This window comes from Gymnoscopelus braueri, assembly GCF_963280865.1.
Source record: "Gymnoscopelus braueri genome assembly, chromosome: 5".
In the NCBI taxonomy this organism is placed as follows: domain Eukaryota; kingdom Metazoa; phylum Chordata; class Actinopteri; order Myctophiformes; family Myctophidae; genus Gymnoscopelus; species Gymnoscopelus braueri.
Window position 1 is genome coordinate 7,585,185 of NC_137606.1, and position 19,105 is coordinate 7,604,289.

Consider the following 19,105-nt stretch of genomic DNA (forward strand, 5'->3'; position numbering starts at 1 on the left):
AGGCTGGACTAGGCTAGACTAGAGTGTACTAGGCTGTACCAGACTCTAATACTCTCTATTAGGCTTTACTAGTCCCTTGTCAGCCCTTTAGATACTCAGACCATAGGGACTAAACACTGTGTACACGGGCCATAGCTTGTGTGTTCACGAGCAATAGTTTTGCAAGAGCCTTTGTAGGCCAAAGTAAAGTACTGGCTTCTATAGCCTAATAGAGCCCAGTAAAGCCTAGCAAAGCCTACTAGAGCTTAAAACAGCCTATTAGAGACCAGTAGAGTCTAGTACAGTACAGTACAGTACAGCCTAGTGCACCCAAGACTAGTATAGTCCAGCCTGTTGGGAGAACAGAGTAGTGGAGGTTGGTATAGGCTATACTAGCATGGAACAGGCTGGACTAGGCTAGACTAGAGTGTACTAGGCTGTACCAGACTCTAATACTCTCTATTAGGCTTTACTAGTCCCTTGTCGGCCCTTTAGATACTCAGACCATAGGGACTAAACACTGTGTACACGGGCCATAGCTTGTGTGTTCACGAGCAATAGTTTTGCAAGAGCCTTTGTAGGCCAAAGTAAAGTACTGGCTTCTATAGCCTAATAGAGCCCAGTAAAGCCTAGCAAAGCCTACTAGAGCTTAAAACAGCCTATTAGAGACCAGTAGAGTCTAGTACAGTACAGTACAGTACAGCCTAGTGCACCCAAGACTAGTATAGTCCAGCCTGTTGGGAGAACAGAGTAGGGGAGGTGGGTATAGGCTATACTAGCATGGAACAGGCTGGACTAGGCTAGACTAGAGTGTACTAGGCTGTACCAGACTCTAATACTCTCTATTAGGCTTTACTAGTCCCTTGTCAGCCCTTTAGATACTCAGACCATAGGGACTAAACACTGTGTACACGGGCCATAGCTTGTGTGTTCACGAGCAATAGTTTTGCAAGAGCCTTTGTAGGCCAAAGTAAAGTACTGGCTTCTATAGCCTAATAGAGCCCAGTAAAGCCTAGCAAAGCCTACTAGAGCTTAAAACAGCCTATTAGAGACCAGTAGAGTCTAGTACAGTACAGTACAGTACAGCCTAGTGCACCCAAGACTAGTATAGTCCAGCCTGTTGGGAGAACAGAGTAGTGGAGGTTGGTATAGGCTATACTAGCATGGAACAGGCTGGACTAGGCTAGACTAGAGTGTACTAGGCTGTACCAGACTCTAATACTCTCTATTAGGCTTTACTAGTCCCTTGTCAGCCCTTTAGATACTCAGACCATAGGGACTAAACACTGTGTACACGGGCCATAGCTTGTGTGTTCACGAGCAATAGTTTTGCAAGAGCCTTTGTAGGCCAAAGTAAAGTACTGGCTTCTATAGCCTAATAGAGCCCAGTAAAGCCTAGCAAAGCCTACTAGAGCTTAAAACAGCCTATTAGAGACCAGTAGAGTCTAGTACAGTACAGTACAGTACAGTACAGCCTAGTGCACCCAAGACTAGTATAGTCCAGCCTGTTGGGAGAACAGAGTAGTGGAGGTTTATATAGGCTATACTAGCATGGAACAGGCTGGACTAGGCTAGACTAGAGTGTACTAGGCTGTACCAGACTCTAATACTCTCTATTAGGCTTTACTAGTCCCTTGTCAGCCCTTTAGATACTCAGACCATAGGGACTAAACACTGTGTACACGGGCCATAGCTTGTGTGTTCACGAGCAATAGTTTTGCAAGAGCCTTTGTAGGCCAAAGTAAAGTACTGGCTTCTATAGCCTAATAGAGCCCAGTAAAGCCTAGCAAAGCCTACTAGAGCTTAAAACAGCCTATTAGAGACCAGTAGAGTCTAGTACAGTACAGTACAGTACAGCCTAGTGCACCCAAGACTAGTATAGTCCAGCCTGTTGGGAGAACAGAGTAGTGGAGGTTGGTATAGGCTATACTAGCATGGAACAGGCTGGACTAGGCTAGACTAGAGTGTACTAGGCTGTACCAGACTCTAATACTCTCTATTAGGCTTTACTAGTCCCTTGTCGGCCCTTTAGATACTCAGACCATAGGGACTAAACACTGTGTACACGGGCCATAGCTTGTGTGTTCACGAGCAATAGTTTTGCAAGAGCCTTTGTAGGCCAAAGTAAAGTACTGGCTTCTATAGCCTAATAGAGCCCAGTAAAGCCTAGCAAAGCCTACTAGAGCTTAAAACAGCCTATTAGAGACCAGTAGAGTCTAGTACAGTACAGTACAGTACAGCCTAGTGCACCCAAGACTAGTATAGTCCAGCCTGTTGGGAGAACAGAGTAGGGGAGGTGGGTATAGGCTATACTAGCATGGAACAGGCTGGACTAGGCTAGACTAGAGTGTACTAGGCTGTACCAGACTCTAATACTCTCTATTAGGCTTTACTAGTCCCTTGTCAGCCCTTTAGATACTCAGACCATAGGGACTAAACACTGTGTACACGGGCCATAGCTTGTGTGTTCACGAGCAATAGTTTTGCAAGAGCCTTTGTAGGCCAAAGTAAAGTACTGGCTTCTATAGCCTAATAGAGCCCAGTAAAGCCTAGCAAAGCCTACTAGAGCTTAAAACAGCCTATTAGAGACCAGTAGAGTCTAGTACAGTACAGTACAGTACAGCCTAGTGCACCCAAGACTAGTATAGTCCAGCCTGTTGGGAGAACAGAGTAGTGGAGGTTGGTATAGGCTATACTAGCATGGAACAGGCTGGACTAGGCTAGACTAGAGTGTACTAGGCTGTACCAGACTCTAATACTCTCTATTAGGCTTTACTAGTCCCTTGTCAGCCCTTTAGATACTCAGACCATAGGGACTAAACACTGTGTACACGGGCCATAGCTTGTGTGTTCACGAGCAATAGTTTTGCAAGAGCCTTTGTAGGCCAAAGTAAAGTACTGGCTTCTATAGCCTAATAGAGCCCAGTAAAGCCTAGCAAAGCCTACTAGAGCTTAAAACAGCCTATTAGAGACCAGTAGAGTCTAGTACAGTACAGTACAGTACAGCCTAGTGCACCCAAGACTAGTATAGTCCAGCCTGTTGGGAGAACAGAGTAGTGGAGGTTGGTATAGGCTATACTAGCATGGAACAGGCTGGACTAGGCTAGACTAGAGTGTACTAGGCTGTACCAGACTCTAATACTCTCTATTAGGCTTTACTAGTCCCTTGTCAGCCCTTTAGATACTCAGACCATAGGGACTAAACACTGTGTACACGGGCCATAGCTTGTGTGTTCACGAGCAATAGTTTTGCAAGAGCCTTTGTAGGCCAAAGTAAAGTACTGGCTTCTATAGCCTAATAGAGCCCAGTAAAGCCTAGCAAAGCCTACTAGAGCTTAAAACAGCCTATTAGAGACCAGTAGAGTCTAGTAAAGTACAGTACAGTACAGCCTAGTGCACCCAAGACTAGTATAGTCCAGCCTGTTGGGAGAACAGAGTAGTGGAGGTTGGTATAGGCTATACTAGCATGGAACAGGCTGGACTAGGCTAGACTAGAGTGTACTAGGCTGTACCAGACTCTAATACTCTCTATTAGGCTTTACTAGTCCCTTGTCAGCCCTTTAGATACTCAGACCATAGGGACTAAACACTGTGTACACGGGCCATAGCTTGTGTGTTCACGAGCAATAGTTTTGCAAGAGCCTTTGTAGGCCAAAGTAAAGTACTGGCTTCTATAGCCTAATAGAGCCCAGTACAGCCTAGCAAAGCCTACTAGAGCTTAAAACAGCCTATTAGCGACCAGTAGAGTCTAGTACAGTAAAGCCTAGTACACCCAGTTCTAGCCTAGTCCAGCCTTTTGATGGAACAGACTAGGGGAGGGCAATATAGGCTCTACTAGCATGGAACAGACTGGACTAGTTAAGACTAGGTTGTACTGGGCTCTACTAGGCTCTATTAGGTTGTACTAGGCCGTACTAGGCTGGACTAGGCTGTAATAGGCTGGACTAAGCTGTAATAGGCTGGACTAGGCTTTAATAGGCGGGACTAAGCTGGACTAGGCTTGAATAGGTTGGACTAGGCTTTAATAGGCTGGACTAGGCCATAATAGGTGGGACTAGGCTGGACTAGGCTGTAATAGGCTGTAATAGGCTGTACTAGGATGTACTAGGCTGGAACAGCCTGTAATAGGTTGGACTAGGCTGGACTAGGCCGGACTAGGCTGGACTAGGCTGTACTAGATTGTAATAGGCTGGACTAGGTTGGGCTATGCTGGACTAGGCTGTAAAAGGCTGGACTAGGCTATAATAGGCTGGACTAGGCTGGACTAGGCTGTAATAGGCTGGACTAGGCTGTAATAGGCTGGACTAGGCTGGACTAGGCTGGACTAGGTTATAATAGGCTGGACTAGGCTGGACTAGGCTGTACTAGGCTGGACTAGGCTGTACTAGGCGGGACTAGGCGGGAATTGGCGAGAAACAGCGTCCCGGGAGGTCACATGATGGTAAACGCCATTTACCATAGCATTGTATTGGAGGTGTACACAATGTACACAGCCCATAGTTCTAATAGTAGGCCGTTTCCCATAGTACAGTGTGGGAGGTGTACACAGTTCACTTCTAATAGTTTTGGCTCATATTCTGCCACCCTGCCACCCACCCTGTGGAATTATGCTTGAACTGCAAGATAGGACCCTAAAACGTAAACAAAGGGAAAAACATCCGTGTGGGTAATCCGTAAGACCGATGGGCGAACAAGTGGTGTTCACGCGCAGAGGGGGGCCCAGAGGACATGTAGAGTCCGCCCCCTGAATTTTCACGCCCCCACAGGCCGCAGAGTGGGGCCTGGAAATTTGGACTGTTCACCGGCCATAGCCGCTATGGCCGGTGAACACAAAAACCTATAAGTGTAATAATAATAATAATAATAATAACATAATATTGTTAAGGTAAAATAAATAAATGAATTAATAAACTGCAGCCTTTAAATGAGGCACAATAGGCCGATGTTATTTAGCATTGAGTCATGCAGTGGCTCAATGCTGCCATGTAGTGGCAAGCAGTGGATCTGTGATTAGCCATGCAGTGACTCTAAACACTGATCCTGGGGACTGCAATTCACAATTTTGGCATTTATCCAGAGAACTTACTAAGTGCAAAGATCATAGTAAGCAGCATGAACTCTAGTCAGCCTACAGCAGTGCTCATTAAGTACCAAGGAAACAATTGAGCACTACAAACAGGGACTAAACTGATTGCATTCGTCTGGTATTTTACCACCTGGTAGACTGGATGGTGCTCATGGTGCTTCCCTGTCATCTATGGTGCTTCCTTGTCTTCTAGTGCATCTAATGGTGCTTCCCTGTCATCTAATGGTGCTTCCCTGTCATCTATGGTACTTCCTATGGCGCTTCCCTGTCATCTATGGTGCTTCCTGTGGTGCTTCCTTGTCTTCTATGGTACTTCCTATGGTGCTTCCCTGTAATCTATGGTGCTTCTAATGGTGCTTCCTGTCATCTATGGTGCTTCCCTGTCATCTATGGTGCTTCCTATGGTGCTTCCCTGTCATCTATGGTGCTTCCTGTGGTGCTTCCTTGTCTTCTATGGTGCTTCCTGTGGTGCTTCCCTGTCTTCTATTTTGCTTCCTATGGTGCCTCCCTGTCTTCTATGGTGCATCCTATGGTGCTTCCCTGTCATCTATGGTGCTTCTAATGGTGCTTCCTGTCATCTATGGTGCTTCCCTGTCTTCTATGGTGCTTCCTATGGTGCTTCCCTGTCTTCTATGGTGCATCCTATGGTGCTTCCCTGTCTTCTATGGTGCTTCCTATGGTGCTTCCCTGTCTTATATGGTGCTTCCTTTGCTTCTTCCCTATCATCTACAGTATGGCATTGTGAGCTTGTAGATCTGCTATTTCTGGTGCTGGGCTTGAAGTGGCTCAGATTTAACAACAATCTGATGAGTTAATCTGATGTTAAATGTCACAGTATGGTAAAATACACATTGTTTTGAATTCATGGAGAAAAACAAACAAACAGTGTATGTTTCCATTTTGTAAGAGTGCGCAAATGCGACCAGTACTGGTCCATTTGGCTACATTCCTACACTCTCAAAGTTAAATTGACACAAAGAGTTAGTAGCCTACTGCGTGCGACGCTAATGATCTCACCTTATTAAGCTCTGTGTCATCGGGCGTGTCACTGCGGCTGCTCGGTGGCAGCTCACAGATAAGGCTCCTGGTCCTCAGCAGGAGGCCAACGAGAGCCCAGGGACTCGGTATGAGGTTGAACGGCACAGGCAGCGTTCCGCCGCGTTCAAAGTATGAGAACCACAGCTTAGCTCTGGCAAACTTCCACTCAACGTCTGCATCGTCCTGTCACAGAGACAGAGGTGAGAATGGAATCGAAGTAGAATAATATATCATTGCTGTAGGGCAGAAACCTCCTATCTCCATATTTAAACTTTTTGTGTTCATTGATTGTACTATAGTGTACTATAGTGTCACACAAAAGCATCAAAAGTAGCAGATCTACAAGCTCGAAATGTGTCACGAAGCGACACGTTTCGAGCTTGCAGATCTGCTACTTTTGCTATTTTTAGAAGAAAAATCAAATCCATCCATCCATCAATGCAAGTGGATTGGAGGGGATTTCCGTTGCCCTCTCTTATTTTTAACTCTATGAGGTAGAGGTAGACAGACAACAGACATCTCCATATTGGGCATAAAAGTGACACAGGTAGACAGACAGAAACAGACATCTCCATATGTGCACAAAAGGGTCACAGACAGACGGCTACAACAGAGCCCCTGACACTATAACTCAGACATACGGTTGGGCCTCTAGTACTATAAATGAGTGCGTGCATGCGTATCTGTCCTTCACGCATCTCGAGAGCTGCCCGACCGATCGACTTTCAAACTCGCCATGCAGTGCCCAGTGTGAAGTCGCTCAGATCAGTGGTTCTCCAAAAAATATCGCTAAAGCCGCACCTAGTCTATGTTATATCTACTGTATAAATGCACACAATCTGTGTGTGTGTGTGTGTGTGCGTGTGCGTGTGTGTGTGTGTGTGTGTGTGTGTGTGTGTGTGTGTGGGTGTGTGTGTGTGTGTGGGTTCGTGTATTCGTGGGGGAGCCGAAAGAGATACTCATGTAAGCCCACGCGTGCAAAGTGCTTGAAGCTCGCGAAGCGTGCGTGCATGAGAAGCGTGTGCGCCCGCAGAAAGCCATAAGTGTTGGATTCTGACGCCAATGAAGCCCTCGCCCTTCTCAGCCAGGACGAGACAGTCTATGATGTCAGCGAAGCTGAGGCCGAGCTCATTGGCCGTGGAGTCAGTGGGAAGTTCTCTTTCCTTCCTCAGCAACAGGACACGTGAAGGCGGGACTTTGAGCTTGACGGACAGCTCTTCCACCACCTTACTTAGTGGTGCAGAAGACAGCACTGTGAGCCTGTGCAGGACGGATAGGCAACAACCTCAGGGTGATCTCCCTGTCGCCGTCTTCATCATCATTGCGGTTGCGGGCGCATCCTTCCGTCGTGTGGAGGGGATCATTGCCCGGGACACACATATACACACACACACACACACACACACACACGCACACACACGCACACACACACACACACACACACACACACACACACACACACACACACACACACACACACACAGGAGATCCCCTACATACATGTATGAACTTATTGTGTTGGTAAAGGGTAAATAAAGATCTACCTCAATCTCCTGGAAGGAGCTGTTGAACATGGCAATGAGCATGTTCAGTAGGACAATGACCATGATGATGTTGTACACTCCATACAGAACATAGCCGATATTTTCTATGAACTTGTGGTCCGTTTTCAGGACTACTGACTTGACTTCGGACAAGCCAAATATGGCCCAAAACAACGTTTTGAAGCTTTCTTCAACCCTGTTGGGAAAAGATGACAAGAAATGACCCCCATCAGATGAAAACCATTTGCTATTTTGATTATTGATTAAATATCCCTCAAGGCATTGATGTGAAATAACCTTTTACAAACGTTCCAGCCAGCTTTATGATTGCACCTACATTGCTGCACTGGGCACTGCATTGCCAGGTGTATCATTTTGCCATTACACAGTGCATGAATTTACTAAGTAAGTAAGTAAGTAAGTAAGTAAGTAAGTAAGTAAGTAAGTAAGTAAGTAAGTAAGTAAGTAAGTAAGTAAGTAAGTAAGTAAGTAAGTAAAGTAAGTAAGTAAGTAAGTAAGTAAGTAAGTAAGTAAGTAAGTAAGTAGGTAGGTAGGTAGGTAGGTAGGTAGGTAGGTAGGTAGGTAGGTAGGTAGGTAGGTAGGTAGGTAGGTAGGTAGGTAGGTAGGTAGGTAGGTAGGTAGGTAGGTAGGTAGGTAGGTAGGTAAATAAGTAAGTAAGTAAGTAAGTAAGTAAGTAAGTAAGTAAGTAAGTAAGTAAGTAAGTAAGTAAGTAATAAAGAAAGAAAGAAAGAAAGAAAGAAAGAAAGAAAGAAAGAAAGAAAGTAAGTAAGTACTGTAAGTAAGTATGTATGTATGTAAGTCAATTGTATTTGTATAGCAACAGACAGTGGTGGAAAAAGTACATGTTTTTACACGTTTACAGTAAAAGTATCAATACTGCAATGTACTGTAGAAACACTCTGTTACAAGTAAATGTCCGGTAATCAAAATTTACTTGAGTAAAATTACAAAAGTATTAGCATCAAAATATACTTAAAGTACACAAAGTAAAAGTTGAGGTTGAAGTTGAACAGCCTAGAGTCTTTTTGGACGTTTTTAACTAAATACTGATACAGCTTATTAGATATAGTACATTGACACAATCATTTTCAATTCTACTCTGAGTTTACAACCGCTGTTTCCATGGTGATGATTTGTAATGCTACATCTCTGGAGAGTATTCTTTCTCGTAAATTGGTCCATTTGGTTTAGTTAAATTACCACTCGATTTGAAAGCGTATTCTTTGCATTCGAGAGCACTTACGTTGTGAAGGCATCGTTGTACTTGGCTCCCAGATAGTAGGAGTACAGGTTGAACATGCCGATCATGAAGGCCACAAACACCGTGATGAAGATCACCATGAACTTGAGTAGGTCCTTGACGGTCCTCCCCAGCGAGATCTGCAGCGGGCCGAAGCTCTCGTTGGCCGGAAGGATGTAGGCGATGCGAGAGAAGCTCAGCACGACGGCCACAGCGTAGAGGCCCTCCGAGATGAGCTGAGGATCCGACGGCATCCAGTTGATGCGAGCTGAAACACATGGAATGGATGAATGAATATATATATAAATGAATATATATATAAATGAATAAATGAATAAATGAATAAATGAATAAATGAATAAATGAATAAATGAATCTTTGTCATTTTATACTTTGGCTATTCAAAAATAGCTCATGAGCTTGTAGATTTCTTATCTTTGAATATATTTATGTTTTAAAGCTAACATTTTTAACTCAAATCTTTGCTTCTGAGGGTCCCTGGAACAAAATATTTTCAGATGGGGTCCGCGGCAAAATACATATCATTTTGAGGGTCCTTGACATGAAGGTTTGAGCACCACTGATATTTAGCAATATTCTTTTTTTTCATAAAGCTGTTAGTATTTAGAAGACATTTGTATTATTGGCCTCAAGTCTTAATGGGTTAAACTGTATACAAATATTTTTGTATACAGTCCATCTACAAGAAATGTTAGTATAGTATTTTTTTAAATGTTATAAAAAGATTTGAACGATTTTGAAGATGTTCTGTTATCTCCCCACCTTCAAATTGACAGTTGCAGAATTATTAATCTAAAAAAATAAATAAATAAAATGCCAAGGGGGCCTTGGCAAGATATCTTTTCAAACTGTGGGTATACTATGTACATTTTGGGGTCCTTAGACATGAAACTATTCGAGAACCACTGGTTTATTGAATATGTTTTTTTTTAGGGTTAACTTTGTTTCTATCACCTCGTTTGTTGCTGAGATCTAGTTTCTCCACACAGCTACAGGATTGGTTAATCCATCTTCAATCCAGCCGTACGTTTGTATCACTAACATAGCTGCAGTTTAGTTGTTACAATGCAACTCAAGACAAGAGATTCAAATATTCCCCTCTCCACTATTCAAGAAAATGTACACTTAGAAAAATGTAACAATTTCATCATAATTATTTGTTTTCCTATATTTACCCAGGGAAGGTGCTGAGCACTAGTGATCTTTTTACAGCAACGCCCTGCACATTCACACAGACGCACAACCACATTAAAACCTGGGAGCTACCCAGTACAACCACAGTCTTACACTGTTGGCCACTGAAGCAGCTCCGCTGGAGCAGTTTGAGGTTCAGTGCCTTGCCCAAGGGCACTTCAGCGGTGTTGAGGGGGTGGGGTAAGTGGTGGCCATTCACTTCCCCCACCCAGATCCTTTCTGCCGGTCCGTGGGATATCGAACTGGGAACCTTTCGGTTACAAATGTGCTCCTCTATAACCTTTACGCCACCGCTACAGGCTATGAATGGATGAAAGGCTGAAACTCTGCACTCACCCAGCTGAAAGTATTGGATGTGAGATGGCAAGGTGATGTTGGATAGGTCAGTGTAGTACTGGTCAACATAACACTGGGCTGCGTGTGCGTGCCAGAAGGCCATCAGTCTGGCCATGAAGGAAGTCACAAAAATAGCCTGGATGCCAAAATCAAGCAGGTTCCACGGTTCCGAGAGATACTCTCGGATATCCTGAGACCAGATGTTCTTACAGCCTGCCCATATCTTCCCTGTAACAAGAACAAGAATCACATATGAGAATGGCGTCCGCTCTCTTCTCTTTTTCCACATGAAGATGCATAATTTCAGTAGATTTTGGGGGACCTTTTGGAGGACCTTCCCACCAATATAATTGTCTCCGCCAGGCCGAAAGGCATGGCGAGAGAGTATGTTTTGCGTCCGTGTGTGTGTCCATCCGTCCATCTGTGACCAGCTAATCTCCGGCACCGTTGTCTTGATCGCAGCGAAGCTGTGCACACACACTCCCTGGATGCCAATTCAGAACCTTTGCACCAAATTCTTCTCATGGGCCTTTTATAGCACCACAAGGAGGCCGATTTGTGCAAAACATATTTTTTGACAGTACTCCTACAGATTTTGGCCAAAAGTCACGCAAATCGGTACACAGTATCTCTATAGTTATTAAACAAAACAGGTCTTTCAGATTTCTCATATTCCATCCTGATTGGCTAAAAATGGCTTCAAAAGTTTGCAGGAGTGCTCCATTTTGAACAAAATGCCTCAAATCATGAACACAGTATGCAATGCAATTTCCGTAAAACTTTGCACGCACGTTAGGCCGAGGAAGAACTACCATTTGATTTTTTTCAAATCAACCTCATGGTGGCGCTATAACAGGCCAATTCGTGTTTTTACCTATAACTGCACCGATCTGTGTAAAACTTTGTATGCGCACTCCCTAGAGGTCAAGGAAAAACCTCTGCCCTGCATTTTTCACATCTGCCTTTATAGCGCCACTAGGAGGCCGACTTATGTAAAACACATTATTTTATACTAGTACTTCCAATTTTATGCAAATTTCACGCAAATCGGTACACATGATCTCTATAGTCATGTGATCACGACGGATGTGTTTGATTTTTCATATTCCATACTGATTGGCTAAGATTGATATCTAAAGTTTGCATTATTGGCTTGTTTTGAACAAAATTCCGCAAATCATGAACACACCGTCCGATTGCGGTCAAACTTTGCACGCACATTCACACTATGTTGAGGAACAAATGCCACCCTTTTATCATTGGCCTGTTATAGCGCCACCAGCAGGTCTAATTTAGTGAAAGAAATGTTTTTAACAAAATGCCTCAAATCATGAATGCAGTCAGTGTCCGATTGTCGTGCAAGGTCTAAGAAGAAATGGCACCCTTTTCACGTTGGCCTATTATAGCGCCACCAGGAGGCCACAATAGCCTACCTGACCTGGCGGAGACCTGTGCTCCGAGGAGCACTTTTTCTAGTTTTTACTGTATCTTCATTTTCCCCAAAAATTCTAAAAAAGATATGAAAAAAGTAGTTGGAAAAACACAGCCCCCTCACGCATTAGAAGCACAATATCAGTCATCGGAACCAAGGACGGGTGTTCTCAATTAATCTATCATTCAAATTGAGTTTGAAGTTACAAAGGGTTTATATAGGAAGGGGGCTGATTAAATGAATATCAAATATATAAATACTGAATCAATCAACTTAAAAACTGTCTGGGGTGCTCACAAAAGCGACGAGTAGACAATAAATGCTTTTCGAGATTTTCAAAGTGGGCCCTGATCCACAAAAAAAGGTTGGGGAACCACACAGGTTTACACATTATATGACCTATGACCCAGGATATGATAAGGATCTCCGTCCAGGTGAAGGCGGTGGTCTTCATACGGAACAGCTGCGCCGGGTAATCGTGGCTGGTCATGTTGGGCAGCAGCGGTGCTCCGTCGAAGCGGTCGGCGGCGTTCAGGACCAGCAGGCACAGGAACATCATGAACGACGCCGCGTGGACCACGAATTTCACGAATGGTCCTCGCATGATTTTACCTATCTGAGAGGAGGGATGGGCCAAAGAGTAAAAAATAATTAAACCTAGCTCAGACCAAAGATTCACGACCAGATGAAACCGCTTTAAGCCCGACAACGTGTCACACATGCGACACATTGTGAGCTCATTAGGTCTGCTATCTTCCAACATTCCACTAACCTTACTGTTGGGTGCTGTGCGGTACATCGGGGTCATCCCTATGTTCCCCGTGTTCTATGCAGTCGTGTAGACTGGATTAACATTTAGGGTGGGCAAAATGCGCCCCTACGCTTCTGCTGATGTTCCCCGCTTACCTTAGGGTTAGGGTTATTGTAAGAAGGGAACATAGAACCCGGGTAGAAACCTTACAGTTGGGTGCTATGTGGTACATCACACTAACCATACAGTTGGGTGCTATGTGGTACATCACACTAACCTTACAGTTGGGTGCTATGTGGTACATCACACTAACCTTACAGTTGGGTGCTATGCGGTACAGTAGGGACAGTACGGGCAGACCCACGGCCACACACAGAACCAGGAGGACCTTGATGGCTGTGGTCTGCTGTCTCAGTCCAGACAGGTTCTCGTACCAGATGGAGAGGAGCTGCTGCTGGCAGTTGGGGTGTGCGACAAACTAGCAGTGATGTGCGTGTTCAGTGTGGGGGGGGGGGGTACAGAATGATAAAGTTCAGTTTGCAAAAGTGACAGACAGACAGACAGACAGACAGACAGACAGACAGACATTTAATGATCCAACTACCACCCCTATAGTGTTCACATTTAACCTCAAATTCTTTTAATTTATGCATATTTTTTCCGCCCGTCTACCTGCAGTGACATAGTATGTGGCACACATGTATTTTCTTGTCGTATCACACATATTGATTGCATGCAAGTTTGGCCTTTCTTCCTTCTTTTGCAGAAACCACAGACGCTGAACCTCATGCCGGGTCTCACAGACAAACAGCAATGATGTCACCAGTGTGCCCTGGTTGTGCTTTGCATCACTCTCTTATAAATAAAAAAAAGTAAACTAATTGACATCAATTACAACATTGTAATGTAGATCAAAAGACTGCTTAGACCTTGGACTACATCCGCCCGTCCAACTACAGTGACATAATATGTGACACGCATGTTGTAGACATTTAAACAATTTAAACCTGCTGTCCCTATTTTGGCCATGTTATCATAGGTGATGGTATATATATATATATGTTAAAGGGAAATTGGAGAACCAGGGATATTGGAGAAGGAGTGCTCGTTTCCCCCCCAGGCAATTCTGTAGAACCAACACTAGAGGGCAATGCAAGCCACGAGGCTTCCCAAACACAGTGCACTAACATATATGGCCCCGACCACACACACACACACACACACACACACACACACACACGCACGAGCGTGCACGCACACGCGCTTATGCTTTCAATTTGGTTTATTGACTGTTAAGATAATTTAATTGTGTTCTGGCTTTTAACATTTGTCCCTGACACACACACACACACACACATGGATAGTGATCCATGAAAAGATCTATTCTCTCCCTATCGGTTTATAACTCGGACGGCGCTGATTTCGACTAGCAGACCATCGGCCGGTCGGCACGGGCACTCGCACGGGCGCGCCTCCTCGGCCTCAAGCTCTGCTAAGTCGGCGCGCCTCCGTCATGGACAATAACTATTATCACGTGTGCGTGTGAACGTGTGTTCAGCGTTCCCCTAGCGTAGCTTCCTGGTTGCTATGTGGGGGGGGACAACAAAAGCCAGGTCCGCCTCGCATCAAAGCCCCGCCTCGCGGCGCCGCCATCTCCTCCTCCTCCTCACGCCGCCTCGCATCAAAGCCCCGCCTCGCTCCTCCTCCTCCTCCTCCTCCTCCTCCTACTCCTATATATATATATATAATTTTATATAATTTTATATATATATATATATATATATATATATATATATATATATATATATATATATATATATATATATATATATATATATAAAATTGTCTTTTTGGATTTTCAAATGTATAATTAAAATAGTAAAATAGTATAATATCCCTTTACCTTTTTCAGTTCATATTTGATGGCCAGCTTCAGCCTGATGAGGCTTTGTCTGTCTGAGGGTGCACAGTCTTTCTCCCATGCATCAGTGTCACCGTTCAGGATGGCCTCCACCTCCTCTGTGTTACGGCACAAGTCCAGCAGTCCCACCACAAAGTCTTTACACTGCATGGACAGTCTCTTATAATCATTCTGTAAGTCAAACAGTTGAATTAACCCCCCATATTGTCAAGTTAGGTAAAGGTCAATTCACAATCCTCTCTATTTTTCTATTACTTTTTTATTTTGAAAGTGAAATATCCCTTTAAGTATAGTATCAGCTGTTGATACTCCAAACATTATTTGGAGTATTTAAGTACAGTACTCAAGTGTTCTTACTGTGACTGTCCAACACTGCCAGTTTGAAATATTTGACCAGGCAGATAATTCTCACCTGTCATTTGTGTCACAGTCTGTCACTGTCACAGTCACAGTAAGGGTTCAGGCTAATTGAGAATGTTGTGAACATTCAGGTAGAACACAGATCACACTTTTTGATTGCATGCGAGTTTGGCCTTTCTTCCTGCTCCTTGCAGAAACCATAGAAGAGTGCATCAGATGACACATGGCTGCTCCTCTTCTGAACCACATTATCACAGTGTGATGGCCCAATTTACTACCCTATGAGTCATCTCCTCAGTTCCTTCCCTCTGTCCAGGCCAAGCTTTCTCAAGAAGTGTGATCTTCTGAGGTGGGAATGTTCACTGGTTTCTCAATTGGTCTGATATATTTCTGTGACTAGGACAGGCTCACCCTAGTGGTTGTAGCCCTAAGCACTTCACCGGGTATGGTAATGTCAACTAATTGACATTAATTACAACATTGTAAAAAAGACAGCATATAGATCAAAAGACAGCATGCGTGCGAGGAATAATCTGAACACAACTAAAACCGTTAAAATCTGGAACCTTTAATATGCCTACCTTGAACTCTTTCTCAATGTTGGCCAGCACTGCCAGCTCATTGCTCAGCTCCAGGGCCGCCATCACAGGGTCCCTGTGGGACAGCGACAGATACGCCGGACTGGTCAAGCCTTTGTAGGCGTTGAGACGAGACAGCGAATGGCTAAAAGAATCCTGCCTCTGCTGGTCGCTGCAGGTACCGCACTGGCAGAAGTAGTCGTGGGGCCTTTGGATGCAGGCCCCCCTCAGCAGGAGCGTGTGAACCATCTCGTACTCGTGGCACTGAGAGGCCAGGATGATCGGTGTGATGTCGTGAGAGAAGCGCGTGCCGTCCTCGTCGTAGGCAAAGAAGTCGTCGTGCGTCGTCCCCGCCTGGCCGGGGCCGGCGATCAGCCTCTGACCGTCCGCGAACGCCTCGTGGCACAGCAGGGCCTCCACTATTCGGACGTAGCCTTTGCTGATGGACAAGAGCAAGGCGTCGCCTATCCTGGCGAGGTTTGGTCTCCTCAGTAAGAGCTTGGTCACCTCCAGGTGTTCGTTGGCCACCGTCAGCTGCAGAGCGTTGAGGCCCATGTAGTTCACGCAGTTGACATCGAGATCGGCCAGGTCCTCCAGCATCCTCTTCATTTCGGGAGCGTTGCCGTACTCCGCGGCTTCCAGGAACAGTTCTTCTGTCACGGAGAGGCTGGAGGACTGGGCAAAGAACATAGAGCCAGGTCCTCGTGCAGCCTGCCTCTGGGATTTGGCTTTGGCGTGTCGAAGCATCGCGCATTTGTCGTCACTGCTCTCGGTCTGCACACAAGTAGACATGTTTGAGTTAAAACCCATTAAGACCTGAGGGCGATAAAAAAAAATCAGATTTCTGAAAACCAATATGTTGCTATATAGTCAGGGGATATTAGCAGAAGAATTTCCAATCTTGGAATAAATTCCTTACCAAAAAAAATCGTCACCAATGTGTTTGTAAAAGTGTCTAGTAACACATCTCACAAAGACTGAAATGCAGTTTCCCTAGGGGAATTGCAAGCATTTGTTTTGCACCAAAACCACTCCTTGGGCTAAAAACGGCCCAATCTCAATGGGCTTCTTACACAAAAAGTATACCTGGAAAAGGATGGCTATGGCCGTTTTTAGCCCAAGGAGTGGTTTTGGTGCAAAACAAATTCTTGCAATGGATTCAGAATCATAAAAACACCCTAGTTTGACCCCTTACATGCTACCCCAACTTTCAGGAGCTGTCACAAATTCTCCTAGGGAAACTGCATTTCAGTCTTTGTGAGATGTGTTACTAGACACCTTTACAAACACATTGGTGAAGATTGTTTTTGGTAAGGAATTTATTCCAAGATTTTTAAAATATTCCCTGACTATATAATATAGTGGTGGTTCTCAAACTTTATCATGTCAAGGACCCTCAAAATTACATGTATTTGGCTGCAGACCCCCCATCTCCAAATATTTTGTTCCAGGGACCCCCATAAGCAAAGATTTGAGTTAATCATGTTCGCTTTAAATATATATATATATATTCAAAGATTTGCGCACATTTTCAAAATCTTTCAAAAATAGCAGATCATCAAGCTTTGTGCCATGCGAGCTTGTAGATCTGCTATTTTTGAATAGCCAACGTAACATCTAAAATGACACAGTTGCTTTCCCGGTTTTAATGTGTTAAAAACTAATGCTGTGCCGATGACTGCAGATCATGTAGTGTTTTTTTTTGCTCAAGTAAATGTATGCCTACTAGGGTTGCTAAATACCTGAAATTCAAATGAGGGACACCCGGCTGGGTGCCTATTTTTTTATACCGTATTTGAAGGGACGGTAGGCAACCCTAAGGCCTGCTGTCCACCACTGGCAATAACACAGTGCAATAAGGAGGACTCAGGGTTAAGTGTACAATGACTAAGCTAAGCAGGGACAGTTGTCCTCCTCGCTGCCCTTCACAGGCACTTTGCATTCTCCCAGAGAGGCCAGCTGTCCAATGATGCTCGCAGTTCAGACCTTGGCAACATGACAGTGAAAAACAAGTCCTGTGATTGAAGGTAATTTAGAACATTTAGAAAATGTAGGTGTTAGGAGGGGAGTGAGCCAATGCCAACAAATATTGATTTGGCTATTACGGTTGGCCAGAGATAGACCAATAAATGAAAATGTCCCACTATCTTTGTCTATGTACTGTGAGAGCAGATGATATGACCCTGGTTTGTAATTAATGTATACTGCTCTGAATAAGAAGGCAAATTAGACAAGCCTCTTAAGCAGTAATTTTAAATTGACAGCTGGTGTGCGCGAAATCATGACACACACTGGGGGTTATGACACCTCCCACCGTCTTATCATCTGCTCTCTATCTCTCTCATATCAGGACGTGGCATTGTTTTTCATCCTTTCTTTTCATCTTTTTGCTTGATAATTGGCAACTTTGGGTTGGGTAGAACAATGCCGACCAATGTTGTAGCAGCAGTTAGATCTTTCAGCACTATACACATTGACGTCAAGATGCAAAGATTCCATTACTATAGCTATAGCATCTCGTTGCTGTCGGGTGGAAACCTTGTATGTCCAAAACCGTTCCTTTTTAATTATTATTTAAAAAAAACATTTTTAAAATAGTGAAAACAGCCGATCTACAAGCTCACAAAGCGGCGCATCGCGCCGCGTTGTGAGCTTGTAGACCTGCTATTTTCACTACTTCTGCGTGACACACTAGTTGACTAGTATGGTGAAGTAGGGCATTCATTTACGAGAAAACATAAAAAGCTGAAATGTGGAGATACAAGGTTTCTGCCTCACAGCAACGATATCAAATGTACAGCCTGGGTTACGTGTCATGTCATGCTATGTTACGTTACAGTGTTGTGTTATGTTATGTGATCTTATCTTAGCTCTATTTGTTGAACCGGCTATCCCCTTGACCTATGATGGTGACTATTGGAACCACTTGTGTGCTTCATCACTTAGTGTCAAAATAATACATAACAGAGTGCTTCCTGCACAGTAATTGTGTTTGAATAACATGGTTTAAACCATGGGGGATGGTAAACGGGGTAATACCATTGCTTCCGGATGAGCAGCTGATGGATGGTGACAGGCGATGGACCTTTCATTCAATCATCATTGGCGTTAAGCAGATTTGAAACAAACGAGCAACAAGCTGATGAAGTCAAGCCTTAATCTACTGTATGCATCTATTTTTTACTTACACCTGTCTGCATCATTGGTTCTCAAAGTGGGGTCCGGGGACCCCCAGGGGTCCTTGAGGGGGATACCAGGGGGTCCCCGGCAAAATTAGTTAATAAAGCGTCACAGTCATTTTAACCCCTTTATCCATATTTTATACTTTGGCTTTTCAAAAATAGCAGATCTACAAGCTCGCAGCGCTACGAGCTTGTAGATCTGCTATTTTTGAAAAATCGTGAAAATGTGTGCAAATCTTTGACTATTTATATTTAAAGCAAACATACAGCAAACATACAACAAAACCTGTGGGATTACAAAACGTACAGTACAGCTACAGTGTTAGTGAATAGGATAGATATGAGCGGTACTGTACATCACAGTTTAGTTTTATCATTTCATTCATTAAGACACACTGAACTCTTTTAACACAATTATCTGA

At 44.1% G+C, this 19,105-nt stretch overlaps 1 protein-coding gene across 1 annotated transcript in view; it reads right to left on the reverse strand.

Moving 5' to 3' along the window:
- Window positions 1-16,293, reverse strand: part of trpc6b (transient receptor potential cation channel, subfamily C, member 6b) — a gene marked incomplete at both ends in the record, with an annotated part of 54,368 nt that extends 38,075 nt beyond the window's left edge. Inside the window, 8 exons of the mRNA XM_080428320.1 lie at window positions 6,083-6,286; window positions 7,648-7,843; window positions 8,912-9,176; window positions 10,460-10,687; window positions 12,291-12,503; window positions 12,952-13,120; window positions 14,546-14,734; window positions 15,505-16,293. Coding sequence (XP_080284446.1) covers window positions 6,083-6,286; window positions 7,648-7,843; window positions 8,912-9,176; window positions 10,460-10,687; window positions 12,291-12,503; window positions 12,952-13,120; window positions 14,546-14,734; window positions 15,505-16,293 — 2,253 coding nt within the window. The remainder of the gene's footprint in view (window positions 1-6,082; window positions 6,287-7,647; window positions 7,844-8,911; window positions 9,177-10,459; window positions 10,688-12,290; window positions 12,504-12,951; window positions 13,121-14,545; window positions 14,735-15,504) is intronic.
- Window positions 16,294-19,105: the final 2,812 nt, after the last annotated feature.